We start from the raw sequence: 27,767 nt of genomic DNA on the forward strand, positions 1-27,767 counted from the left end.
AGTTAAAGTGAGGAAAACATAAAAAATTATAAGAGCTGAGAGTGCAGGAACCGTGTCTGACAAAAGCATTCACACGAATGAGAAGTGAGAGGACTGTTGGCGTGGGCCGTTAACCTGAAATGGTTGAGAGGAGGGCGGGACTTGAAAAGATCTCTTGGCAATAGTCTCGTCTCGTCTCAAGATTTTCCTTAATAACAAGAGACAATAAAATGTGTTTAATTCAGATTATCTCACCGTTCCCTGAGATAATTGTCGACCACTAGAGAATGTCTTAGTCAAACAGTCTGAAGCACTTTACAGCAGAACGTTTTTTCCTTTGCACAGCACCACCGTCAGCGTGTCTCTCCAAGTATGGCACGTGTTCTTCACAAACAGCCTCTCATTACACTACTGGGTGATCACACGGCTTCAGAGCTCGATTTGGTAGTCGAAGGTTGCATATTTAAATTGACTGCCTCTTTCGAGACGTGTAACCCTTCCACATTCACAGTGTTAATGGCCTTCCTTCATGAAGTACTGACATCCTACAAAAGCTCAGGAGGCAGCCACTGGAGTCTGGATTTGAACCCGAGGTGCACCCTCTGCGCTGCTTGCTGGTTGTAAACCTGACACACAGCCAAGTCCTCCCCATGTCACCTTCTGGCTGTCCCAGATCCACGCTAAACAGTTCTTGGTGAACTTTCATTTAGGTCAGTGCAGCTGGTTTGGTTGTGAGTGTCTATCATTGGGTGTGTGCAGGAATGGGACCACCGCTGGACTGCTGCTGCCAGGGTAGGCAGGCCCTGGCCTCCTGAATAAGTGCATTTAGAAAGTTATTAATAGGATTATTGGAGATACTGAGATGTTTAGTGAGAATTTCCTTCAGCTGATGAGTTTGTCAGGTGGGTTCTCTTATTTGATCTGGAAAGCACGTTGAGATGTGAATGGCGTTACCACTGCCAGCTGCAGTCTCCCTAATTCTACTGTCTGTCCTCCCTTGCTTCACAGCCTTATGCAGAGGAGATACTCAGAGCCCAACGCTTATACAGACAACCTGCCCGCCGTCACCTGCAATCCTGATGACATCTATGATGATGTGGACACGCCGCCTGAGATGGTAAAGAGGTGGTGGGCACTGAATGGGTGCGAGCGTTTAGCTGTGCTGCCTCATGGCTCTAGACCAGGGGTGGGCAAAGTTATTCCTGGAGGGCCGCAGTGGCTTCAGGTTTTTGTTCCAACCCAATTGCTTAATAAGAAGCACTTATTGCACTAGAAACACTTCTGCTTCATTTTAGTTATCTCCCTCACTAAGAGTTTGAACCCTTATTGCTTATTTTAGTCTTAAACAGCTGCATTCTCGGTTTTTAATTGCTCCTTATTAGCAATAAGATGCAAATGACAAAAAAGAAACCGGCAATTATCCATTTTGCTTGTTACCCTTTACACCCGTGTGTATTTATCGTGCACTATTTGGTTTAATTAAATACTTGGAAGGAAAGAGAAGAGAAAAAAGTGAAGGATTGAGAATTACTCCTCCATTTTACACTTCAAAATATTTGGATGATATCTTTGAATGGAAAAAAAATCTAGGATATGAGAATGACCTGACATGGCAGAGTTAAAGCACTAACAAGCCATGAAATGTAATTATTGGCAAGAATTGTTTTCTAATTAAGCAACTGAGTAGGAACAAAAACCTGCAGCCACTGCGGCCCTCCAGGACCGACTTTGCCCACCCCTGCTCTAGAGTCCTGGGTCAATTTTCATCCCTGTCTTGTATTTTTTTTTTTACCTTGGGGACCCTTCTAATGTGTGTCTGAGTTGAGGTGGGTGGGCACCTCCTCCATGGCTTGACACCTGATTCTGTCGAGATGGGCTCCAGCCTCCCTCAGCTCTCTGTTGGAATGAGTGAATGTTTCATTAATACAATGAAAGGTTCTTCTGAGGACACATTTGTTTTTCCTCCATCTAGTTTGACCCGTGTGTAGTTCCTTCTCTAGCTGTCCAATTGAATAGACATGGTAGGTGACAATCACGATGTGCTCCTCTGATAACCTGAAGAATAAAAAATAAAAACACCAGTGCTGTGAAGGAGCAGCAGGGAGAGAGAACATATGGCACCCTCTGCTGGACAAAAAAACCCCACAAATTTGATTCACCTAAACAAAAAAATGAGCTGCTGAGCAAGATCCCCAGTCCTCCTCACATTTTTTGTGATGTCATTTTTGTTAGAAAAATAGACCAAAGTCCAAATGATCAAATATAAAATGACTGTTTAAATGTGGTGACGGTTTAATGTATTTGGGTTTCAGTTGGCTGTAAACTCTTCACAGTGACGTCAAGCCTCTCTGCAGTTTCATTTGCTCCTGAATGTGGTCAGCTCCAGGTTTTCTTGCCACAGTCCAGATGCAAAACATTTTTATTGTTATTAACAACCCAATAGGCACAGTGGTTGGGCTACTGCCACGCAGCTTCACATTTCATACTTGGTCACCCATCTCTCTGTCTCTGTGGGTTTTCCTCTGTCATCTCCAAGAGCTGCAGGTTAGTTTAACTGGTGACTTCAAATGTGCCCAGTCTGACCGAGTAGTCCCAGTGATGAACTGGCAGCCCCCAGCCACAGAGGAGGAGCTCCAGTCCACCAGCCCTGAACATGTCTGCTTTGGCATTTCTCCTCAAGCTCACTCTAAATCTGATTGAGCAGCTCACACGCTCCATCACCACCAGCAGAGTCGTTACATTCCCTCAGTGGGTGCAGAGCAATGCACATGGGGTGGGGGTCTTTTGTGTGGGGTTCACGATGCGGGCGGCACACTGAGCATTACCAAGGCCAGCACTAACCACAGGGCTCTCATTTTCCCCTTGGCAGGAGAACCTCCATGCAGCGTACAACCCTGAAGACGACCCCGACCGCATTTATCTGGACCTCATTCCTGTGGAATCGTATGTGGCCAACTCCCCCGGAAGGCAGTCTCCTGTCAGCACCCCACAGATGGACAGCGACTCGCCTCAGATGTCAGTGAACACGGGTTCAAGACAGCTGGAAGTCTGTCAGGTGAGGAGACAGAGACCAAAACAGTAAATGTGTCCGTGTAACGGTGCCATGTTCCTCAAACCACAACAGTCAAAAGCAAAAAAAACACCTGAGTGTTGGAGGGTCCGGGTACAGGGGGGGCAGCTGGTCTGCTCTAAGTTAAAATTCTGACCCTGCTGAGAACTGCAGTTTTTGCCTCCCACCTCTCAACTGTGGGTGACCTTTTAAACCCTCCAGTTTGGGGTCAGATAAACACATGAAACTTCAGCTGACCTGCTAAAAGGAATGGGCACCACCATATCACCAAGGCCCACCCACTGCCCACTGTGGGCCTACAATGTTGAAAGCAACATGGATATGCCAGCTTATGGCAGGGGGAACTGATAGGGCGGAGTGGTGGCTCTGTGGCTAAGGATCTGCGCTGGTATCCCAAAGGTTGCCGGTTCGAATCCCCGTCACTGCCAAAAAGGACACTGCTCTGCTGGGCTCTTGAGCAAGGCCCTTAACCTGTAATTGCTCCAGGGGCGCTGTACAATGGCTGACCCTGCGCTCTGACCCCAAGGGGTATGCGAAAACTACCAAATTCCTAATACAAGAAATTGTACAAGGCGAAATAAAGAACAAAAAAAAACCAAAAAAACTGTGGTATGGCCATTGTGACAACCTCAGGTCTCAGGTGTGCCTACCAAATTTCATTGTTCTCTTTCCATGAAGATGGGGAGCTTTGGGCTAATTTGGGTGGAGTGCCCATTGACTTGAACTTCATAGTGTTGGCTTTGCAAGGATTTAGCATGAAGAGCAGCTACAAAAGGAAGACTCCTGTGCCAGTGTGCACTCTTTAACAGCTCAGACTGGGTCTGCATGTGTGGACATAGTCAGAGAACGGAGTGGACCAGTCTGGACTTTAGACCTTGTGAGAAAAGACTAGCAACATGTCCAGACCCCAGAATTGAAGGCCTGGTCAGGCCTAGTCAGGTCTGGACGATGAGAACAAAGCTGTATCGGGGCCCAAGAAATTGGTCAGCCTTTATTCAGCCCTGGGTAACAAAGTGGTATTTATGGGCTTTATCCAAAGTCACAACAGTTCATTATCAAGATGACAAACTTGTTTAAAGTGAAGCACAATATAGAAGACGCAGTTTGGTAGGTGCAGTCATTGAGCTTGTAGTCCTAGGCAGGGACATAAACCGTCCAGTCCATCTAGAAGGCCCATGTCTGCTGCCTCAGGCCTTAACTCCTACCGGCTATTTATTTTTTTTTTTGGCTGTTCTTAACAGGCCTTCAACCCAAGTGGAGATGCCGAGGCATCCCAAGTAAAGAGCAACACAAGGACTCCCCCTGCATCTTATAAAGCCGATGTCGACCAGCCTACAGTGAAGACGGTGATCAAAATTCAGACGCAGAACCAGAAGATCTCGTTCCCAAGTACGGATTTACAGAGTAAACCTCTACAAACACCACTGGAGTCGAGGACCTCATTGGAAGGCCAAGAAAAGCCAAAACTGCCATTGCAGGGTAAGAATTTCACAGTGGCATGGATACCGTAAGACATTTTCATTGCCTCCATTATTTAAAGTAATTATTATTTGGCTGTGACTATGCAGTTGCTAAGGTGACTTACAGTTGTGCTTGAAAGTTTGTGAACCCTTTAGAATTTTCTATATTTCTGCATAAATATGACCTAAAACATCAGCAGATTTTCACTCAAGTCCTAAAGGTAGATAAAGAGAAACCAGTTAAACAAATGAGACAAAAAATATTATACTTGGTCATTTATTCATTAAGGAAAATGATCGAATATTACATATTTGTAAGTGGCAAAAGTATGTGAACCTTTGCTTTCAGTGTCTGGTGTGACCCCCCCCCTTTGCAGCAATAACTGCAACTAAACGTTTCTGGTAACTGCTGATCAGTCCTGCACACCGGCTTGGAGGAATTTGAGCCCATTCCTCCGTACAGAACAGCTTCAACTCTGGGATGTTGGTGGGTTTCCTCACATTAACTGCTCACTTCAGGTCCTTCCACAACATTTCAACTGGATTAAGGTCAGGACTTTGACTTGGCCATTCCAAAACATTAACTTTATTCTTCTTTAACCATTCTTTGGTAGAACGACTTGTGTGCTTAGGGTCGTTGTCTTGCTGCATGACCCACCTTCTCTTGAGATTCAGTTCATGGACAGATGTCCTGACATTTTCCTTTAGTATTCTCTTATATTATTCAGAATTCATTGTTCCATCAATGAAGGCAAGCCATCCTGGCCCAGATGCAGCAAAACAGGCCGAAACCATGATACTACCACCACCATGTTTCAAAGATGGGATAAGGTTCTTATGCTGGAATGCAGTGTTTTCCTTTCTCCAAACATAACGCTTTTCATTTAAACCAAAAAGTTCTATTTTGGTCTCATCCGTCCACAAAACATTCTTTCAATAGCCTTCTGGTTTGTCCACGTGATCTTTAGCAAACTGCAGACGAGCAGCAATGGTTTTTTTGGAGAGCAGTGGCTTTCTCCTTGCAACCCTGTCATGCACACCATTGTTGTTCAGTGTTCTCCTGATGGTGGACTCATGAACATGAACATTAGCCAATGTGAGAGAGGCCTTCAGTTGCTTAGAAGTTACCCTGGGGTCCTTTGTGACCTCACCGACTATTACATGCCTTGCTCTTGGAGTGATCTTTGTTGGTCGACCACTCCTGGGGAGGGTAACAATGGTCTTGAATTTCCTCCATTTGTACACAATCTGTCTGACTGTGGATTGGTGGAGTCCAAACTCTTTAGAGATGGTTTTGTAACCTTTTCCAGCCTGATGAGCATCAACAACTTTTTTTCCGAGGTCCTCAGAAATCTCCTTTGTTCGTGCCATGACACACTTCTACAAACATGAGTTGTGAAGAGCAGACTTTGATAGATCCCTGTTCTTTAAATAACACAGGGTGCCCACTCACACCTGATTGTCATCCCATTGAATGAAAACACCGGACTCGAATTTCACCTTCAAACTAACTGCTAATCCGAGAGGTTCACATACTTTTGCCACTCACAAATATGTAATATTCGATCATTTTCATCAATAAATAAATGACCAAGTATAATAGTTTTGTCTCATTTGTTTAACTGGTTTCTCTTTATCTACTTTTAGGATTTGAGTGAAAATCTGTTGATGTTTTAGGTCATATTTATGCAGAAATATAGAAAATTCTAAAGGGTTCACAAACTTTCAAGCACAACTGTATAACATTTGAGATGCACTTGGTTGCATTTCTTTTGGTTTTCCAGTTGGAGCACAGGTAGGTTAAGTGACTTTTTCACGGTCACACAGTGGTGTCAGTAGTGGGATTTGATCCCACCACCTCAGGGTTTACAGTCCAAAGCCTTAACCACTATGCCATACTGCCTACCATTTTCAGCACTGGAACTTGAATCTGAATTGTGTGACCATCAGAAGCACTGGCAGCAATTCAGAAAAGAACCAAAATGGCTGATGTAGTCACACCTGTCACTTTAAATCAAGGCTGCTCAGCCTCATTTTCTGAAGGGACACATTAGTTGCCCAACCAATTGTATCATTAGAAGCCAATCCTTGCTGATATCTGAACATTTTTGAATTCTAAGGGTTGCCAGTCATTTTCTAACTCACTTGGTTCTGAACAGGGTCACAGGGGTCTGCTGGAGCCCATCCCAGCTAGCATAAGGTGCAGGGCAGGAACAAACCCTGGACAGGTCACCAGGCTGTCACAGCGCAAACACACACACCTACATACCAGGGCCAATTTAGCACCACCAGTTCACATAACATGAATGTCTTTGGACTGTGAGGGGAAACTGGAGCACCCGGAGAAACCCCAGGAAGACACGGGGAGAACATGTAAACTCCCCTCTGGGATGTCAACTCTGGTCTGCTTACTGCGAGGCAGCAGCGCTACTACTGCACCACCATGCCACCCTTTCTAGAGGTTTCTAGTGCTTTTACTCTATCATGTTAGGATGTCTCAAATTGTAGGACACTCAAATGATTTGTACTGTCATTAGAACGAACACTCTAGATGAGAACAGGCCATTCAGCCCACAAAGCTCACCAGTCCTATCCACTTAATTCTTCTAAAATAACATTGAGTTTTGAATTTCTCTAAAGTTCTACTGTCTACCACACTACTTGGTAGCTTATTCCATGTGTCTGTGGTTCTCAGTATAAAGAAAAACTTCCTAATGTTTGTGCGAAATTTACCCTTAACAAGTTTCCAACGGTCTCCCCGTGTTCTTGATGAACTCATTTTAAAGTAACACTCTCCATCCACTGTTCTGATTCCTTTCATAATTTTAAACACTTCAATCATGTCACCTCTTAATCTTCTTTTGTTTAAACTGTATAGGCTCAACTCTTTTAATTTTTCTTTATAATTCATCCCCTGTAGCCCTGGACTCAGCCTAGTCGCTCTTCTCTGGACCTTTTCTAATGCTGTTATGTCCTTTTTGTAGCCTGGAGACCAAAACTGCACACAATACTCCAGATGAGGCCTCACCAGTGCATTATAAAGGTTGACCATGACCTCCTTGGACTTGTACTCCACACATCGTTCTATATAACCTAACATTCTGTTAGCCTTCTTCATGGCCTCTGAACACTGTCGGGAAGTCGATAGCTTAGAGTCCACTATGACTCCTAAATCTTTCTCATAAGGTGTACTCTCGATTTTCCGACCACCTATTGTGTATTCAAACCTAACATTTTTACTTCCAATGTCCAATACTTTACATTTACTGACATTAAATTCCATCTGCCACAAATCTGCCCAAGCCTGTATGCTATCCAAGTCCTTCTGTAATGATATAACGGATTCCAAATTATTTGCTAAACCACCTATCTTGGTATCATCTGCAAACTTAACCAGCTTGTTACTTACAGTACATTCCTATCCACATCATTTCTGTATATTAAAAATAGCAGCGGCCCTAGCACTGACCCCTGTGTAACACCACTCTTAACATTGGCCAGTTCTTATTGACTGTCCTTTCTCAGTCTTTTACTTTGACTCTTCCTTTTGTGCCTTAATATGTCAGTAAAACAGACACGTCATGAAGAACACTCACAGGTGTAAATGAAGTTAGATGGTGAGCTGCTGGCTTCTTTGCTTTTGGGCATTTGGCTAAGAAAAGAAGAAGCTGTTAAAACAGGGGATGTAGCAGTGTGGGGATAAAAGTAGAAATTAAGTGTTGGAAATCCTGACAAGGGTGTAAGGTAAAGTGAAGCACAAAACCGCCATGTGACCATTAAGTAGTCCAGAGGCAATAACTGACTTCTAGTTAAGAAACTGGGCAGGGAATGAAAACCTGCAGCCACAGAAGCACCCCCCACCAAGGAGGACTAAACTAAAGGACCACCACTTTGATTTCAACAAATTTAAGTTTGCAGGTGACACATGTCTGAATTTTCAGCCATCTGATGATACATGGCAGATTATTTTCAGAATCAAACCGCTAAACAGAAGATTATGAGGAGTCCTCTTAAAAGTTCATGAATGGAAACCTGTGGACAACAATTGTTAGTTGATGTCATCTAGCAAAGGGACACTCATATACTGGGGAATTACAGCACAGCCTTTGGGTTTTGAATTAGGAAACCATGTGGTGACCGTGTTTACGGCTTTGCCTGTGAATTTAGACATTTTTAGTAGAACAATTACCCATATATTTGACCCTGCTACTAAATCAACTGTGTCAGAGCTGTACTCTTTGCTACTCAAAATAAATAATCATCCACTGGAACAGATTCTTCAAATCAGAAAGAGTGCCCAGACACCTACCTGCTCTTAACATATAGTATTTTGTGTACTCTGTACTCATGCTTTACCACTTCTGTGGTTTTCAGGTGGGTACTTGCCTGGTTTGCTTACCATTAACTACAGGGTGAAGATAACATGCTCAGATACTCCTCATCCAACATGGTGTTCTGCAGGTGTACTCATCAGGAACCAAGCCAGCATGGGAGGCACTGCTCGCTCACTCAGACCAATTTCAACCTTCTTCTTCATCTTCGTCGTCTCCATATTTTTCCCCTTCTATGTGGGGTCGATGTGCTTATTTAACCTTCTCCACACAGCTCAGTCCTGCACCTCTTCCTCAGTCAGACCCTTTTCCTTCAGATCTTCTTTTAGTTTATCAATCCACCTCTGCTTTGGCCTCCCTCGTTTTCTCTTCCCCTGTACTTCAATTCCTATCATTCTTTTGCTGACATATCCATTGTCTCTCCTCATCACATGTCCATACTAATTCAGCATACTTTCCTATACTTTCTCAGATATCTCTTCCACTTTTGTTGTACCTCTGATGGTCTCATTTCTTATTCTGTCTGTCACTTCTACAATATCCATCTCAACATTCTCATTTCTGCCATACTTAACTTCTTCTCCTGCACTCTCTTTGCTGCCCATGTCTCAACTCCATACATCATTGCCGGCCTTACGACTGTCTTAAAAACCTTACCTTTAACCTTTGCCTTAATTCTTCTGTCACACAATACTCCTGATACCTTCTTCCAATTGTTCCATCTACATATCACTCTGTGCTTATCTCTGCATATGATATTCCATCTCGGGCTACCACTGATGCTCGATATTTAAATGTATCCACTCTCTTCAATAGCTCTTCTGGTAACCTCTGAATTCTGATCATCAATAAACTTCATATATATCATCTTCTTTCTATTTATCTTCAGTCCTCTTTCTTCTTCTCCATTCTTCCAACTTCCTCCCCTCTTCCTTCCTCTTTTCTGGTGCTACACAACATAATATCATCAGGAAAAAGCCTACACCAGGGGAATTGGTCTGTTATCCCATCACTCAACACATTAAATCCAGATCAAGGAGGTAACCACTTCAAGAACCAACCACGCATATCTCTGGGATGTGTGATGAAAGCTTGAACACCTGGAGACCCAAGTGGACACAAGAAATACAAGCAAACTCACAGCAGATAAAGACAAGACGTGGAGTGACTGCTAATCGCTGCACCTCTCTGCCTCCCTCAAAATCTTAACATTTCAGGAGAAAATGTGCTACCTGCCTACTGAGCCAGACCTGTGCTTTTATTATTCGGATCACAGTGTTCATGTTTTGTGAAATCTTTAGGGCTATCCGCAACAATATTGGCATCATGAGACGCAAAATGGAGATTCCATTTCTTGCTTTCGTAATTTTCAAAATCCATGGTACATCCTGTATGAAATAGAAAAAAAGGCCATAAAAACAAATGTATTAAAACTGTTACTTCCATTTTGGGAAGAAGGGCAAGTTTTAGTTTAGCTTGGTCATTGAATTTAAAAGCATGAAGTAGCACAATTTAAAGTTGACACATAAATAACGACAGAAGAGTGAAAGAAAGTGCCAGCAACACGTGTGCTCCTTTGGTTTGTATCTTCATCTCAATTTTTGTGTTTTTCCTGTGGTTACGCTAGTTATCCCCATTCCTTTGAGTTCATTTATACTACTGTTATAAATTTATTTTCATTATTTTTATGTGTGCTGGAGGTTAGGGTTCAGTGTGGTGCTGAGATGTCACCCGTTGCACCCGGGTGATTTGCCATGTAATCAGCAGTTGCCCCTAACCTCCTCCTGCCTTGTTGTTGACACCACAGGTCCCTGTTGCTAGCCATGAGAACCAACACAATTTCATATTCCAGAGCGTTACCATTGCAGTGTATGCCCCCAATCCCCCCAAGAGTGGCAGTACAATGAAAGCGAGGAGGACGGATGACTGCCAATGCTTTCCTGGTGGCCCCTCACTGTCACACAACAAAACTGAGACTTGAGGTGTGACATCAGCACACCACTGCTATAAAATATACAGTTTCTGTCCACAGTTTGGAACAACAAACACATGATAGTTAAAGCCCCTCAAAGAGAAAACAAGAAAACATTTAACTTTGGTTTGGTGAAAACCCATTTTGAATTTTGGTTAACATTTTGGCTGTGGGATTAGGAAAATGAAAGACAGTGGCTTGTCTGATTTAGTTACAAGTTTGGAGCACCACTGTGGTTGTTTTGGCTTGTCCTTTAAAATGGCCACTCAAACACCTCAAAAGTGAATTTGAAAAAAATAAAAATACATAACATAAAGCCATACCATACCATTTTCTAAGCCCACTTAATCCTAAGCAGGGTCAGGGGGAGCTAGGACTATCCCAGTTAAAATCAGGCATAAGGCAGGAACAGACCCGGGGCAGGGTGCCAGTCTAACCCAGATTGAACACTCACTCACACCCACACCCACATTCACACACACACGGGTCAATTTAGCATCACCAGTCCACCCAACCTGCAAGTCCTTAGACTTTGCAGAGCACCTCGAAGAAACCCACGCATAGATGGGGAAAATATGCAAACTCCATGTGGAGAGGACCTGAGACATGAACCCTGGCTTCTGTACTGCGAGGCAGCAGTGCTACTACTGCGTCACCCTTAGTGCAAAGTATTGATGTTAATAAATTAAACAAACAAAGCTTTTTGAAGAAGAGCTAACTTGACAGGCATGGCCTGAGAGACGTTTTGTTAGGCCCTCTAGAATTGTGTCAGTGAGTGGCGAAGTACAAAAGGGTTGTTGCCTGAAGTTGGCCTTCACCCACCACTGAGCTTCTTTGTCACTCTTCCTCCCCTTCACTAAGATTTTATAGCATTTTAGCTTAGGGTGGGTGAATTCAGGCGCCATGTTGTGTTTACCAGACAGCCAGAAGTGTAGCACAGAACTCTGGGCCCTATACATGAGCAGTCTCTGTGGGCCCCTTCCTCTCAATCCAGGTCTGTCACACATCCTTTTCATTCCAGGCTTTGAGCCACCCATCTCCCCCAGTAGGCCCTGGGTAAGCATTACCCTTTGTACCCCCACTATGACGCCCATGAGGCAGCACACAGTTGCCTACCCATTTGCACTTTCTAAGAACGAACAAATGCAGCGATTTGTGAGCTCACACAGCACACTTTGCCATGAAAATGATTCATCCCCTTTGCACCATGACACGGACAGAATGTTATTGCTTACCACATTTAATTACATACCAGAACAACATTTCTTGGCTAAAAGCACCTCCTCTAACGGAGCACTGCAAGTCGGCCGTGGTGTCACATAGCACACAGGTAAAGTAGAGGAATGGACAAGCATTACAGCCAGAACTACAGCGGCGTAAGAAGGGGTCTTGTCGATTTTGTTTCATTGGTTTGTTGCCCCTCACTAAATGTACTAGCCATTCAATGAACATTTAAACAGATGCTTAATTACACTAAGGTGTAATGCATTTTTAATAGTTTGTTCATTAAACTAAAATGTAGAATCTGTACATTCTGAGAAGCATTTTTAACAACCTTACCAACCTAAAGAATGGCAGTGTTTTAAAGATAATACTTAATATTTACTCATACTTAATATTTTTATTTTAATTACTACTCCACTTGATTTCTAATGTTCCACAGAATAATTAATGAAGAAAATACTATGATGTTCGACACTTTTTTTGTAATTCCACACACCATTCTGTGTGGTCAAAGTTGTACGTAAATGATTCAATGCAAGGTATACTGTATATGTACGTTTGTGTATGGATTTACCGTGATTGTTACTGTTATTGTCTGAGAAGTAAACCATACTGCAGTATACTTTTAAATTCACACAGGACAGTCCCATGTCAGATGCTGGTTTCAATCCTGGCAACCCAGAGCAGGAAAACGCATTAACTTAAATGAAGAAGAGTGCATACATCCTATCAGCATTCACCTTTAAAATGGAACTTGAATCCAAACACACCCTAATGTACGTGTTTACAGCCTGTCTGTTTCTACTCCTAGCACCTATTGAGACAAAACTGGGGAAGAGCAGAGCAGAAGCAGACATCCGACGATTCTCTGAAGAAAAAGTAAGACTTGAGAGAGAGAAGGAACAAATCCGTAATATGCTGGCACAACTGAGGAAGCAGAGGCGCGAAATAAAAGACAGCATTGCTGCATCAAAAGGTACTGAGGCCTTATTGGTCTGCTTTAGGTACGCTAATGTCTTCTGGAACAAGTTCTCGAGGCCTTTACTTGGTTTTCTACAATAGACAAACTGTATGATAAATCGCATCGGTTTTGTAATCATGCTTAAAAATGGTACTTCATCATTTAAAGAAAAAAAAAAAGATATATACATTCAGTAATCCATTTTTTTCCCTTTCTTTTAAATACAGAAAGCCCAGATCTGGCAATTCTAGAAGAGAAGCTGCGAGAAATTGATGAGGAGTGCAAGCAGATGGAGAGCCAGAGAGTTGACCTTGAACTTGAGCTGGTGGAAGTAAAAGGAAATTTAAGGAAAGCAGAGTCAGGCCCCGTAACTCTGGGCACGGCGGTGGACAGCGTTTTACTTGAGTCCACCGGCTCATGCGTAAGTCTAATCAGCTTACTGCTGCCCCCGTTTTGAGTGGGGGTCTTTATGCACATTTGGAACAGTGAGGCAAGACACTGATCACCTCGTAACAATTGGCACCTACAAAGGGTGACCTGATACACTGCTACACCTAACATGGTTGAGGGAAAAGGACTGAAAAAAGTCCCTACACCCTCATTACTTATTCCCACTATTCCACAAATCCTTCTACAATCCTCTCATAATACTCAAAAAGAACAAGAAAACTAAAGTTTTAAACGTTGCAATGAGATATGAATGAACAAAACAATCTCCACACACGCCAAAAATGCATTAACACAAATCACCAGGGGCCTCATACATAACGCCGTCCATAGAATTCACACTAAAACATGGCGTATGGGCAAAAGCGGAAATGTGTGTACACACAAAAAAATCCAGATGCATAAATCTGTGCATTTGCCAACTTCCACATTCTTCCACTCCATAAATCCCGGTCAGCGTGAAAAGAAACGCAAATGCACGCACCTGCTGCCACTCGCAAACTCCTCCCAGAATTACTCCTCTTTGAATATGCAAATCAATATAAATAGCCCTTAAGCTAAGCGTACTGTGAAAAGGCAATGGCAAAAGCATGGGGGAAAATAGAAGAATTTCAGCAAATACCAAGTGGAGGCAAAGAAAAACTTACTATTTGTTGGTTTAAACAGTGATATAAACAACAAAAGGAAGTTGATCGAGTGACATAGAGTGTCAGAGAAACTCGAAAGCTCAAGTTCACAAAGTCGCACAAGTGCCCGAAATAAAAAAGGAGTTGTCACATACCAAAGTCGCTGTGAGAAGGCGACTCGTAGTCCACCGTCTTAGTGTCATATGAAAGCTTATTAGGGTACAGAGAAAAGAAAAAATAAATAGGCACACAGTGGGGGAAAAAGCTTGAAATGTCAACTTTAATCTCAAAATTTTTTTTTTCCGAATAGTTTATTTTGTCATTAAAGTAGAACATCATAAACTTCATCTTAAAATCGTTTAATTTACTAGTTTCTCAAATCCCATCGTAACTAAAGTAGCACGTTAAATGCTTTGTTTTGTATGTGTTCTTCTATGTGCTCTATGTGTGTGAATCACCACGTGTTCTTAAACGGGCTTTCTCTTCCTCCGACTGGACACAGAATCCACTACAATTGTGATATTACAGCTCTCTAAATAATTTAAATACTGAGATGTATACTTGATATCATTTCATGGTGATAGGAGTTAAAGCATGTTATTAAACATGGGAACACGGTGGCGCAGTGATAGTGACGAGCAAGATGCTTGCTGCGTCGTGTGCGACCTTTGATGGAATAATTTATTGCAGCAGTACTGTCTCTTTCAAACGTACTAACCCCCAATTCCTGTCCTTCCTTTTCTTTCTCCAAGTACCCAATCGCCACACAATCAGCACTGTAATAGACGTTAAGCCATCTGTAAGCTTAGAACACAGATTCTTCAAAACTTTTAAGGAACATTGAAATATCTTCGTAGTACATGTTTAATTATTCTATACATCTATCCTTCCAGTGTCGCGCCAGCCCACAGCAAAAATACAGTGCGAGGCAGGAACAATCCCTGAACAGAGCGCCAGCTCGTTGCTAGCACTACGACACCGTGTCCTCACATGTTTAATTATTAACAATATAGATTATTTAAATGATGTTAACATTTTATCTATACAGTATAATATAATAAACATATTTAGCTGCATTTCATCTTAAAAATGATATCGTCATCATATATAAATACGTGCTTTATAAACTGGCTCAGGTTGTGCAATATTATAACTGTAGTGCAAGTGAGGTAATTGTACTTATAAGTACAAACAGTTCTACAAGGCGCACTTGTTGGAAGGGTTGATTGCGTCTATAGTTCTTGGGATGAAACTGTTTCTGAACCGCGAGGTCCGTACAGGAAAGGCTCTGAAGCTTTTGTCGTTTGTTTGAGCCTAAAAAATGCAAATGAGTTTGTGAAACGTTATCTTCTTTAACTGCTTAAGTGACGCTTTTTCATGTCAGTAACCTGAGATCATCTATGTGAGTGCAGAAGTTTCTGCTCTAAACTTGGGGATAGTGGCGATGGGCTCCTCGGTCTTGCTGTCCAAGTGATTTTTGTATTTTTCTTTATTTCTCTAAGGTGAGGACAGCATTATCTACATCACCTCAGCCACTGCTGGCTTCAAGCAACGGTGAAACAGGACCTGTAAACTCCGCTTCAGCACTTAAGAACAGGCCACTGTCCATCATGGTGTCTGCTAAAGGGAACGTCTTACAAAAAGCAAAGGTAAGACTCCCGTGAGAGGAGATGTCGTTATGGGTGGACGATGTGGCTTTAAAATATTATCAGGGCATTGTTCCACCAGTTATGAAGTAGTCAGCTAAGGCCTGGAGTTTGGAAGTGTTAGCTCCCATGCTTTATCAACACATACATACAAACGGAACATACATGCATTAAGAAATCACTACTGACATGTCTTGTGTCCTTCTACTTGTCGAATAACACATGGAGACATGGGAAGTGCCATTGTGTGTCAGTCATCAACAGCACACCTTAGTTTTGGTAAAGCAAACTAAGTCTTTAGTTTTAAGCAGTATTAAATTAAAAATGTTTGGTCAAAACAATCATTTGTAGTTGCTGCTCTGACTCTGGCTATTACGGTATTCACAGAGCCTCGCAGTCCGACTGTCCCACTGCAGAGAAGGCAGGCTGTGGTGACAATCAGACTGATCTTCATTCTCTACAGAAATAACAATAACAAAGCCCACCATTTATTCTCACAATAACTGGTGAGGTGTGGTAATCACTTTAACAAGTTTCCTCGACCCATTTCCAATAAAAATAAGGATATATTATAAAGAGCATTAGGCAAAACCATAAACAAAACTGTGGTAGATCCTACTTAACAAGACATACATCAGCTTATAGTGTGTGTGTAATTATACTGTATAGCCTGAAACTTCACCAGCTACAGGGGCAAAGAGGAGCCAAGAGAAAATGTGAGCCACGCAAACATTACTGTCAAATGAGCCTCCTGTTTTTATTTATTTATTTTTAAACAAAGCCCATGCACTTGGTTGGGATGTCCTTTTAGAAGCCATGACAAACCTTGGTAACGCCATAACCTCTAAGTGTTTGACTAGTCTACAGTGTTGCTTACTTAAGCTGTAGTTTTGATATGATGGCTACCTAAAGATGAAGCTTATGAGCACCCACAGGGCTCGAATTTCATTTATGTTGGTTACACCTCAATATAACATCAAGATAGGAACATTTAATGCCTGGGGAAAATTTCAGTGTAGAGTTTATAAATATAGGGCCACCCAAGGCAAACTGGTCCTAGGTGAGGGATGAGACAAAGACCGGTTAAACAAACCTCCTATGATGGAAAACAATTTTGGACGGCGTTTTCCCTTGCCCGGACGCGGGTCACCGGGGCCCCACTCTGGAGCCAGGCCTGGAGGTGGGGCTCAATGGTGAGTGCCTGGTGGCCAGGCCTGCACCCATGGGGCTCGGCCGGGCACAGCTCGAAGAGGCAACGTGGGTCCCCCTTCCCATGGGCTCACCACCTATGGGAGGGGCCAAGGAGGTCGGGTGCAGTGTGAGTTGGGTGGTGGCCGAAGGCGGGGGACCTTGGCGGTCCGATCCTCGGCTACAGAAGCTGGCTCTTGGGACGTGGAATGTCACCTCTCTGAAGGGGAAGGAGCCTGAGCTAGTGCGCGAAGTTGAGAGGTTCCGGCTAGATATAGTCAGACTCACCTCGACGCACAGCTTGGACTCTGGAACCAATCTCCTTGAGAGGGGCTGGACTCTGTACCACTCTGGAGTTGCCCACGGTGACAGGCGCCGAGCGGGTGTGGGTATACTTATTGCCCACCGACTTGGAGCCTGTACATTGGGGTTTACCCCGGTGGACAAGAGGGTAGCCTCCCTTCGCCTTCGGGTGGAGGGACGGGTCCTAACTGTTGTTTGTGCATATGCACCGAACAGCAGTTCGGAGTACCCACACTTTTATGGACAGAACTTCTAGGCGCAGCCAGGGCGTTGAGGGGGTCCGGTTTGGTGGGCTCAGGATTGGGTCACTGCTTTTTGCAGATGATGTTGTCCTGTTTGCTTCATCAGGCCGTGATCTTCAGCTCTCTCTGGATCGGTTCGCAGCCGAGTGTGAAGCGGCTGGGATGAGAATCAGCACCTCCAAATCCGAGACCATGGTCCTCAGCCGGAAAAGGGTGGAGTGCCCTCTCAGGGTTGGTAGCGAGATCCTGCCCCAGGTGGAGGAGTTCAAGTATCTCGGGGTCTTCTTCACGAGTGAGGGAAGAATGGAGCGTGAGATCGACAGGCGGATCGGTGCGGCATCTGCAGTAATGCGGGCGTTGCATCGGTCTGTCGTGGTGAAAAAGGAGCTGAGCCGCAAGGCGAAGCTCTCAATTTACCAGTCGATCTATGTTCCTACCCTCACCTATGGTCATGAGCTATGGGTAGTGACCAAAAGAACGAGATCGCGAATACAAGCGGCTGAAATGAGTTTCCTCCGCAGGGTGTCTGGGCTCTCCCTCAAAGATAGGGTGAGAAGCTCAGTCATCCGGGAGGGGCTCAGAGTAGAGCCGCTGCTCCTCCGCATCGAGAGGAGTCAGATGAGGTGGCTCGGGCATCTGATCAGGATGCCTCCTGGACGCCTCCCTGGTGAGGTGTTCCGGGCACGTCTAACCGGGAGGAGGCCCCGGGGAAGACCCAGGACACGTTGGAGGGACTATGTCTCTCGACTGGCCTGGGAACGCCTTGGGATTCTCCCGGAAGAGCTAGAAGAAGTGGCCGGGGAGAGGGAAGTCTGGGCATCTCTGCTCAAACTGCTGCCCCCGCGACCCGACCTCGGATAAGCGGGAGACAATGGATGGATGGATGGATGGATGGAGTTTATAAAAAATGAAATGGAATAAATCAGTGGTTCCCAAACTCTGTCCTGGTGACCCCACTGTGGCTGCAGGTTTTTGTTCCAACCAGATTCACAATCTGATAATAATCGATAACATCTCATTTAATTAGCTGGTCTTTTTTACTCTTCTCTCGGTCTGCATTCAGAAAAACAAAACAGTATGGTTTTTACATTTATAAGACATTTAGAAACATTTGTTTTTTTTTTCTAAAGCTATACTATACATGCATAACTCTCTTTTGTTGTTTTCCTATTATTTTCCCCTTTTTCTGTGTAGTTTGCTCCTTTCACTTAGCCCTAATAGTGACACCAGAATAGCAGACACCCAGGATGATGAAAGCAGTAATGACTTCAGTGTCAGACCCGCTAATCAGTAAATAATCAATTAAATAACCAGAACACCTGGAAAAGCAGAATTAATATTAGGTTGAAAGTACTGTTAATGACACATATTCCCTATATAACTGCTAATTACATTTTAATAAAAATCTACCTAACTTAGTTTGTCATTTCTACATTGACTCCAAAACACAGAAACTTAGGCTAAATTAGTTGAAACAAAACCTGTAGCCACAGTGGGTCCCCAGGACCGAGTTTGGGAACCACTGGAATACATGATTTACTTGACCACATTCACATCCTTGTACTGACTTTACTCACTGGCATTTTCTGTCCAGTAACTAAAATATAATACTGCTGAAAAGCAGCACCAATAAAGAATTCAAACATTATTATAGCAGTGACACACACATTTGTGAATACCAACATTATTCAAGGTATTTTTATTTATAACAACTGTTTAGAGCTGCTTTTGTTGCAATATACTTTTCAAATCAGATTTGTCAGAAAATCTCTTGGGCAATTTTGTGACATTTGCTGTTGTGAGATTTGTGCTTGCATCACTATATGTTGGAGATCTTAGCTGGTTAACGCTGAACTAAAGAGTGATGATATTTAATGGAGAAGTCAAATTCAGATGTGTAGACAAATCATAAATTTTCTCTCAGAGGCTGCACTGATGGGCGGGGACACGCAGACATTTATTGGCCAATCAGCACTCAGCGTGTGCCTCTAAAGCAATGAAAGTATTGCTTTTTAAATCAAAAATTACATCAATTTAAAATTCTTACTTTTTAAATAGCTGTAAGTTTGCTGTTTTTCTTCTAGAATTGCAAAAAGTAAGAAAAAATATAGACTTGTTTTAAACTTCAAGGTTCAATATTTTTACTGGCTCGTGTTTGCTGCTTTCAGGTGCAGTGCACCCTCAAGTGTTCTAAGAGAAGTTTCAACAGAATATGCTGCAGTCACGGCATTAATGATTGCTTCTGTCGCGCTGCGAGTGCAAACAACAATTTTTGGAAGCTTGAAATGCCTTCTTTATCAAAGCAGATGTACAATCCATTGATCTGCAACTACTGCATTGGCCCTCTGTAGCCTTTAATTACAACTCTCCATATTTCCCAATGTGCTGTTTAGCTGCCTGCTTATATGAACACAATTTAACATACAGGAACTGCTTATTGTACACCTGGGATCAAATGCACTTACACTGTCCAGTACAACAACAACCTTGACATTGTGCATTTAAATGGCATTGTTAGCCACAATTAAGGACAGCACAAAATGTGAAATCCAAGGACAATTTTTATAATTCACATTTGAGTTTTTTTGGAATTATATATATATTAATATATATAAAATACATACAGTATACTGTGTATATATATATATATATATATATATATATATATACACACACACACACACACACACACACACACACACAAGCTGTGTAAACCCATGCTGTAAAAAGCCCAGGCTCCTAGAAACTATTGAAATCGTCAGAACAAAAACTGAAATGCAGAGTCGGTGGTTTTGTTTTTGTGGACGTGCTCGCCCCCCTTGTCTACCAGCGACTAAGCAAGTTCCTCTCTCATTTGTCTTTCCTCGGTGGTTTTACTTTGGACGCGGAGTCGCTTTCTTTCAGCTTTATGCTGTACCCTCGCACTTCCGGGCCAGACAGTCAGACACACGCACTTCCACAGGTAGACGTTTATTTTATTGCATTGTGAAGTTGTTTTAGGTAAGCTATTGGAGTAACGTAATATCAGGTATGAGGTTGTGGAGTTGCCAGGGACTGGGGACTGCTATTACACAGAAACATTCTTTAATAAGCCAAGGTAACACATAAAATAGTATTAGAAATGTAAACCAAGAACATGTCATGGCATACACCTTCCAGTATAATCAGGTTCACACTGATTCACATGTGTGAATGTAAGCAATTGCTTACCAAGTTGTCCTTTTGTTGGTTACTGTGTTATGCAGATGTCATGATGCCACTTCACCCAGTCCTGGATGTTATTAATTTCAATTAGTTGAGGAAAATGGGCAAACATCCTTGTCAGTGCGAATCAGTGTGGGCAGAGAAAATACAGTTGGAGCCAGGCAAAAAATATGACGTGGAAGCATGAGATTATAGCTCCTTATCTTTGAATTTTCCCAATATTCATCCCTTTGTACTTCTTGGTCTTCACAGTACCTTCTAGTCCAGAAGTCATTGTTCTTTGCCTTCCAATTCAAAGCCCTGAACTTACTGGTAGAAGGTGGCCGTTTAAATCCCATAGGGGACACTTTTGGACCGCTACACAAACATTGTGGGTAGGAGATGGGGGTGGTATGGTCAAACAATTCATATCACAGAATTATTATAAATTTTAAAGGTTACAGTACATACTGGTACAATGCACTTGTATATACTTTTCTGACTGACATAGGTGTTTTAATAAATTACAAAACTATTACTGATTAATTCTTATCTATAGACGTGCTTGTTAATGATCTGCTACTCAAACTGAGTCAACAGTTGGTATTCACCTCTCTGCCCTGAAACAATGAAAGTGCAGCTTCTTTCAATTTGGCATGGCTTCCTCAGTCCTCTCTCCCTGTTTCAAATCTTTGGTTCTAAACACTCATATATTGTCAAACCCAACACACCACAAAGAATGAACTGCACGTCACTTGGCTCGGCTCCCTTATAGCACATAATTCACATACAAGTATGTACACAAAGCCATTACCATAAGACCAGCATACAAATCACATTTTCTGTTTCTTTTTACTTGCACAGGTTTGCATGTTTTGAGAGAGTGTGTTTGCAATTTTTTCATTAATTTGTAATACACCTTTAAAAACATTTTTATTGAAATCCATATCACCAGTTGAACTTCTTACAATATTCCGGACCAACCAGTTTATCGCCTACTTCTAACTGTAGAGCTAACACACAATAAAAGAATAAAAAGAAAGTGTCTGAACAGCTGGGGCATCTTCATTTAGTGCCACAGAGGGTTTTGTGACTTTAGAATCTCATCAATGAAACCTAATTGGATTTAAATATCTAAGTAACACTTCTTTTTTTTCTCTTTTCTAACTTTCACAGGAATGGGAAAAGAAGGCTGCCAGTTAGATACTGGTATTGTTGTTTTACAGACATTTTTTAACCTCATAACCAAGTCTACCCAAAAACAGTACTGAAGACGTCAGCATCTTCCCAGCAGCAGGTTTTTTTATTATTATTAGTGTTAAACTACAATGCAATTCATCCTAACAGGAAGAACACAAGAATCATGTGCAGTATGGACCAGTCTAAACAGAAGTTTTACCGGTTTGCTCTTCTGGACAAGAACACCAACAAGGTTTCATAAAGGATCTGGGAAATTCCACTTGTAACAACATTTTATACACCAAGTGTGTATGGAGGGATGAAACTTAGTAAAGAGAGCACCACAAGGCGCTGTACAGGTAGGCTAACACCTGAACAATAAGACATTTGTCTAGGTTTACCTCCACTTCCTGTGCCAGGTACCAAGTACAAACACAATTCCATATTTCATCTCTATCTGACATGTTTGCCTGCCTGGATTGGCCTTGGACAGCATGCTATGTCAGACTTCAAAAGCGCGGAGGTAACACAACAGTAATGACGAGAACTGTGACAATGAAGATCTGAGCTGTATGATCACCATCACACTCAAAGTCCATCATCCTTCACATGGTAGTTATTTCTTCAAAATCTATAAGAGAGATAAGACATCTGCTGTTAAACCTTTCTGACATACCTGTAAAAAAAATCCAGCAAACAGGAAATATTACTGAAAGAGTAGAGAAATTACAAAATTGTACATTACATTGTAAAATTAGGTCTACTCACATTAACAATCATTAATAAGGAATTACAACACAAAAGAACCAAAAACATGGAAAATTAAGTCTACTTGTGTTGTCCTTAACTTAAAAGCGTGAAAAGCGTGGCTGACTTGTGTAGCACATCAAGGCTGTCAGATAATAAAGAATACAATACAGTATTCTCTGCTAAAAACTACCACTGAATGTACATTTTTTTTTATCGATTAACCATTTTTACTTCCAGTAAAAAAAATAAATAAATAAAAAAAAATAAAATAGAAAAAAATTTATTTGTATAGTTTTTTAACTTAATGTATAAAAAGTAAACATGAGGTTCACAATTGTTACACATGAGACACAAACAACCATTAAATGGCCATCACTGTGACATATGCAAGATGCAGACTTAGTAGTATTTTATTTAAATAGAAATGAACCGGCCAATTGATGCTATAATGTGCTCTCAGACATCAGCGCCTGTGACTACTGTGGAGCTGAGCCGAGTGCTCTGTCCTTCGTCTGAGCATGTGACAACAGCTCAACGCTTAATGTATGTTGCCTCACAGCCATATAATAAGTGCCCACCTGGCGCTGGTGACAGGTGGTAAATACAGCCAAGCAAGTCAAATGGTCAAGTACCATCTAATTCTAAAAATGTGGGTGGAACGATTCTTGGCTTTAAAGTGGTATTTCTTCCACCTTCAGTGAAAACAACAACATCAGTATAGTATGGAGGTGAGGGAGCAGAGCCATGGAAATGCTGTGTAAGTTCTACAGAAAGGCCGATTGAAGCTTACCAACTTTAAGAAAGAAAGCAAATCAATAAAAATAGTAAAGAGAAAGTTCTTCATCCAGATATCTGTCATACATTTACCACACTTGTTTCAAATCCAAATGTATACAAGAACAATTGGATTCTATTATGATGTCAAAAATCCTGGGACAGAAAATTAGGACACCAAGTTTTTAAACAATACATTTTCATTGTGCTTTCCTTAAAAGTGGCGAGATATGAAAAAAAGCTACTGGAACTGCTTGTATGTACTGTGCGATGTGTACAGTATGAAGCTGTAAATACATATCAGCCAAACTATAAACATATATAGAGATGATGTGGGCATACAGTATATACCATAGACAATGGTGAAACTCAAATAAACATATCAATACTTTAAACCAAGTGTTACTGTGTTTTATTTTTAAACATTTTTAATAGCCAGATAGTAAAGAAATTGAAGAATTGTCTATGAATATGGAGTATTCCATTAAACATGGTGAAATTAGGATGATGTTTATGAATTTAAATTGCAAAACTACAAAAAAATACCTTGGAGTCACTGGAGTTCCTTAGTTTTAATATCTCTTTTCAGTGTAATAAAAACTGGATTATTATTGTTCTGTAAGCACACTATTGTGATAACTTTCCATATACCACTAGTACGTAGTCTCGTCTTAACTAACTTTCTGGCCACTTTAAAATGGAAACAAGTTGAAAACTGGGAAAAACAAATTTATTCAGCAAGGATCTACTTAGGGCTTTCTCAATTTACACACTTCACATTGGTGCTAATCACACTCAAGACCATTAAACTCTCTAAGTACCTTACTAACCTGTTGATTTCCTAGTATTAGGAGGTTTGTTTGTTTATATTCCATATTCCTTTAAGAGGTTAAATGTGTTTCACTACAATAGTGCCCTGCATCAGTTGCATTTAGAATACAAGAACCTTCTTAACCTTAGTTGGATTTTTGACATTTAATTTTGGTTTGTGTCGCCTTAACCCAATGTCATACTACACAACTTCTAGTTGTTGGGTATGCCAGATTTGCCAACTTTAGTTGAGGATCTTGTTGCCAAACAATGTCAGTTTATATGACTGAAAATCACTGAGCATATCATATTTAGCATCTGCCTGCCAAACTTCTAGTGCGTACCCCATCTTGTTACAGTCAATATTGATGGAGCCAGCACTATACAATGGGTTAATAGCTATGGCAAGTTCCGCCTTAATCTCCTGCTGGTTTTTCTCTTTTCCATTCTGTTGTAGTACATAAAACATGAGACATCTCCTTTGCTTTTGAGAAGAAAAACACTCACATTCCTTTTTCCTCATCTCTACATTAAATGCATCATACTTTCAGAGGAGCATTCACTGGTTGGCATCTCTCTTACACACAACACCTGATCCAACTACTAAAGACAAAATCAAATCTGTTTGATTTTTATTGAAGCGAGTCACAGGCTAGTTTCCATCCTCACCTAGGAGTGAGTGACTGGAGATGTCACATTAGGTGACTGCCTGTGACTTGCTACAATTGTGTAAATGAAACCTACAACTGTAAACTGCTACAAAAGTCATGTGATGTGACATGGCCCTTAGAGGGCTGCAACGGCAGCTTGGGGTTAGTGTGATGCCAAAACAGATAAACGGAACAACTCAGGTTGGAATAGTAGGATAATGGGTAGCATACCTGTCTTAAAAGCAGGGGATTCAGATTCAGTTGAAGTCCATTACATTTGATCAAGTAGTCAGCAGCCATACCCCCTGCACTTCAGAACAGGTCATCCATCTGAAGCTAAGCATGTTCAGGCCTGGCCAGTACTTGTATGGGAGACCATCTAGGAAAAAGCTTGGGTTGCTGCTGGAAGAGGTGTTGGCGTGGCCAGCACAGAACAATCACCCTGTGGGTTAAATGTGGATTACAATGCCTCAGTGCAGTGACGAGGACATAGTGCTGTAAAAATTGCGAAATCCTTTAGATAAGATGTAAAACTGAGGTCCTGACTCTCTGTGGTCATTAAAGGCATCCTTTGTAAACAGTAGGGTGTATCCCGATGTCCTAGCTAAACTGCCCACCAAGGTCTGGTCATTCTGGCCCCCTAATCATCCCGTCTCTGATTGGCTAACTATCTCTCACGCCTTCACCACCTAACAGCTAATGTGTGGTAGGCATACTGGTGCTAAATCACTGCCGTTGCATTATCCCGGGGGATGCTACACATTAGAGGAGGTTGAAGTGGCTTGCCACTCACTGTGTAAAATGCTTTGAGTAGAAAGAAACACACTATATAAATGTAAAGAATTATTATCATTATTATTATTAAGTGGTTCACGTCCTCACTAGTTTTGTCACAACATTTGGTGCAATATTGTCTCCCGAGGTACAACTCCTATTCCAAAAAAGTTGGGAGGCTGTGTAAACTAAATAAAAACAGAATGCAATGATTCACAAATCTCTTAAACTCATATTTTATTCATAATAGAACATAGAAAACACATCAAATGTTGAAAATGAGACATTTTACTATTTCATGAAAAATATTAGTTCACTAGCAAAATACCCGCGCTTCGCAGCGGAGAAGTAGTGTGTTAAAGAGGTTATGAAAAAAAAAAGGAAACATTTTAAAAATAACGTAACATGATTGTCAATGTAATTGTGTTGTCATTGTTATGAGTGTTGCTGTCTTTTATATATATAATATACACACACACACATAAACATATATATACATATACATATATATATATACATATCTACATATACACATATCTACATATACATACGTATATACACATATACACATCCACATAAACATATATATACATATACAAATTTACATATTTACATATATATATATATATATATATATATATATATATATATATATATAGACATACATATATACATACATACATTCACATATATATATATATATATATATATATACTGTATATAAACATATGTACTTATTGGCTCCTGTATTTAGGATATAGCAGGTTGGATAATGGACGGATGGACATCTGTATGCATAGCCGTATTTGCCCGTTTTCGTTTTTTTTCTTTGTTCAGTAATATTTCAGTAAACCCGGAGCTTGTCAGTTCAAATCCTGGTACTGACATCACTGTGTGACCCTGAGGAAGTCACTTCACCTGCCTGTGCTGCAAAAAACAAAAGTAATGTAACAAATTGCACCTCAGATGTTGTAAGTTGGTGGAATAAAGGCATAAGTAAAATAGATAAATATGTATTATACACATAGGAACTATTCATTTATTTTCAGTTAAGTCATCTGCAGCAAACTTTTATAAATGAGGGCTTCTGATTTTTAGATAGTGCAAACTGTTTCTTCTTCATTGAGGTTTTCTCTTGGAGAGCTTTTTTCATTTCATTGAAAATGAAAGCAGCAGCTGCCAAAATATGTAGCTTTCTTATTAATTTTTCAACATTGTGTAAAATAAATGTATAAAGTAACATAAAAGGTTTAAATACTGGTTATCCTTTTACACTAAAATATTACTAAAGAGATACAAAAAAAGTAAAATGGATATGTTCTTTTTCTTTAAGGAGATTAAATATTACTGAAGAAAGAAAAAAAAAAATTAAACAGCCAAATGGGGCTATGCATACGAACTTAAAAGGTTTAAATAAAACAGAAATATATATTTTATTTTTACTTGCTTAACTTGTGGAGGGTGTATCCTGTAGCAAAGCCCTAACTTTTTTCGTGAAAGCCCGTTTCAGTAAATAAGTCTTAAAAACAGGTGTAAAGATATTGACAATAAGCTACGCAAACCCAGGAAGACATGGAATCGTTTAAATCAAGTATCATTACATCTTCCTTTCTTAAAGAGAAGTAAGGCAGTACTTATAAGCTTACATATTTATATATAGACATACATATATATATATACATATATATCTGAAGCCGTGCAAGCACACTCTTGAGAATGCAACGTATAGTTGTACAGAAGAAAAGCAATCTTGCCTCAAATGAATGGCAACCTTTTGTAGGTCTATGAACTTAATTTAAACTTTAGGTTTACACGGTGCTTTCTTTCCGAAGTACCTGCACTCATGAATATGTCTGTATGTGTCAGTCGGTCAAATCCACGCGCTTCGCACCGGCGAAGTACCGCTTTTAAATTTTTATTAAGAAGAAAATAAAACGTTTTTAAATTGAGGGAAAATATACTAATAACAGTTTGTTAAGGATCTGTTTTTTTGTGAAGCTGCCTTTACTCGAGTGATCACTTCGACCTGACTTGGTGGCCAAGTATAAGCATTACCTGGTAGGTAACCACCCATACAATCAGATTGTGAATCAGACTACGAATGCCGTGAATGTAATTACACACTCACTGCACTTGCTTACGGTAATCGAACCTCGGACGTCAGCGCTAGAGGGGCTTAGCAGCGGTGAAGTATTGCT

General features: G+C 41.2%; 1 protein-coding gene across 1 annotated transcript in view; it reads left to right on the top strand.

Annotated features, from left to right (window-relative positions):
- Positions 1–23,730, top strand: part of afap1l2 (actin filament associated protein 1-like 2) — a 264,599-nt gene extending 240,869 nt beyond the window's left edge. Inside the window, exons 13-19 of the mRNA XM_028795780.2 lie at positions 988–1,096; positions 2,849–3,034; positions 4,291–4,528; positions 12,848–13,012; positions 13,225–13,418; positions 15,573–15,719; positions 21,809–23,730. Of these exons, the coding sequence (XP_028651613.1) occupies positions 988–1,096; positions 2,849–3,034; positions 4,291–4,528; positions 12,848–13,012; positions 13,225–13,418; positions 15,573–15,719; positions 21,809–21,835 (1,066 nt within the window). The 3' untranslated portion in view covers positions 21,836–23,730. The remainder of the gene's footprint in view (positions 1–987; positions 1,097–2,848; positions 3,035–4,290; positions 4,529–12,847; positions 13,013–13,224; positions 13,419–15,572; positions 15,720–21,808) is intronic.
- The last annotated feature ends 4,037 nt before the right edge of the window (positions 23,731–27,767 follow it).

Source organism: Erpetoichthys calabaricus, chromosome 2 (genome assembly GCF_900747795.2).
Source record: "Erpetoichthys calabaricus chromosome 2, fErpCal1.3, whole genome shotgun sequence".
Taxonomy (NCBI): Eukaryota; Metazoa; Chordata; class Cladistia; order Polypteriformes; family Polypteridae; genus Erpetoichthys; species Erpetoichthys calabaricus.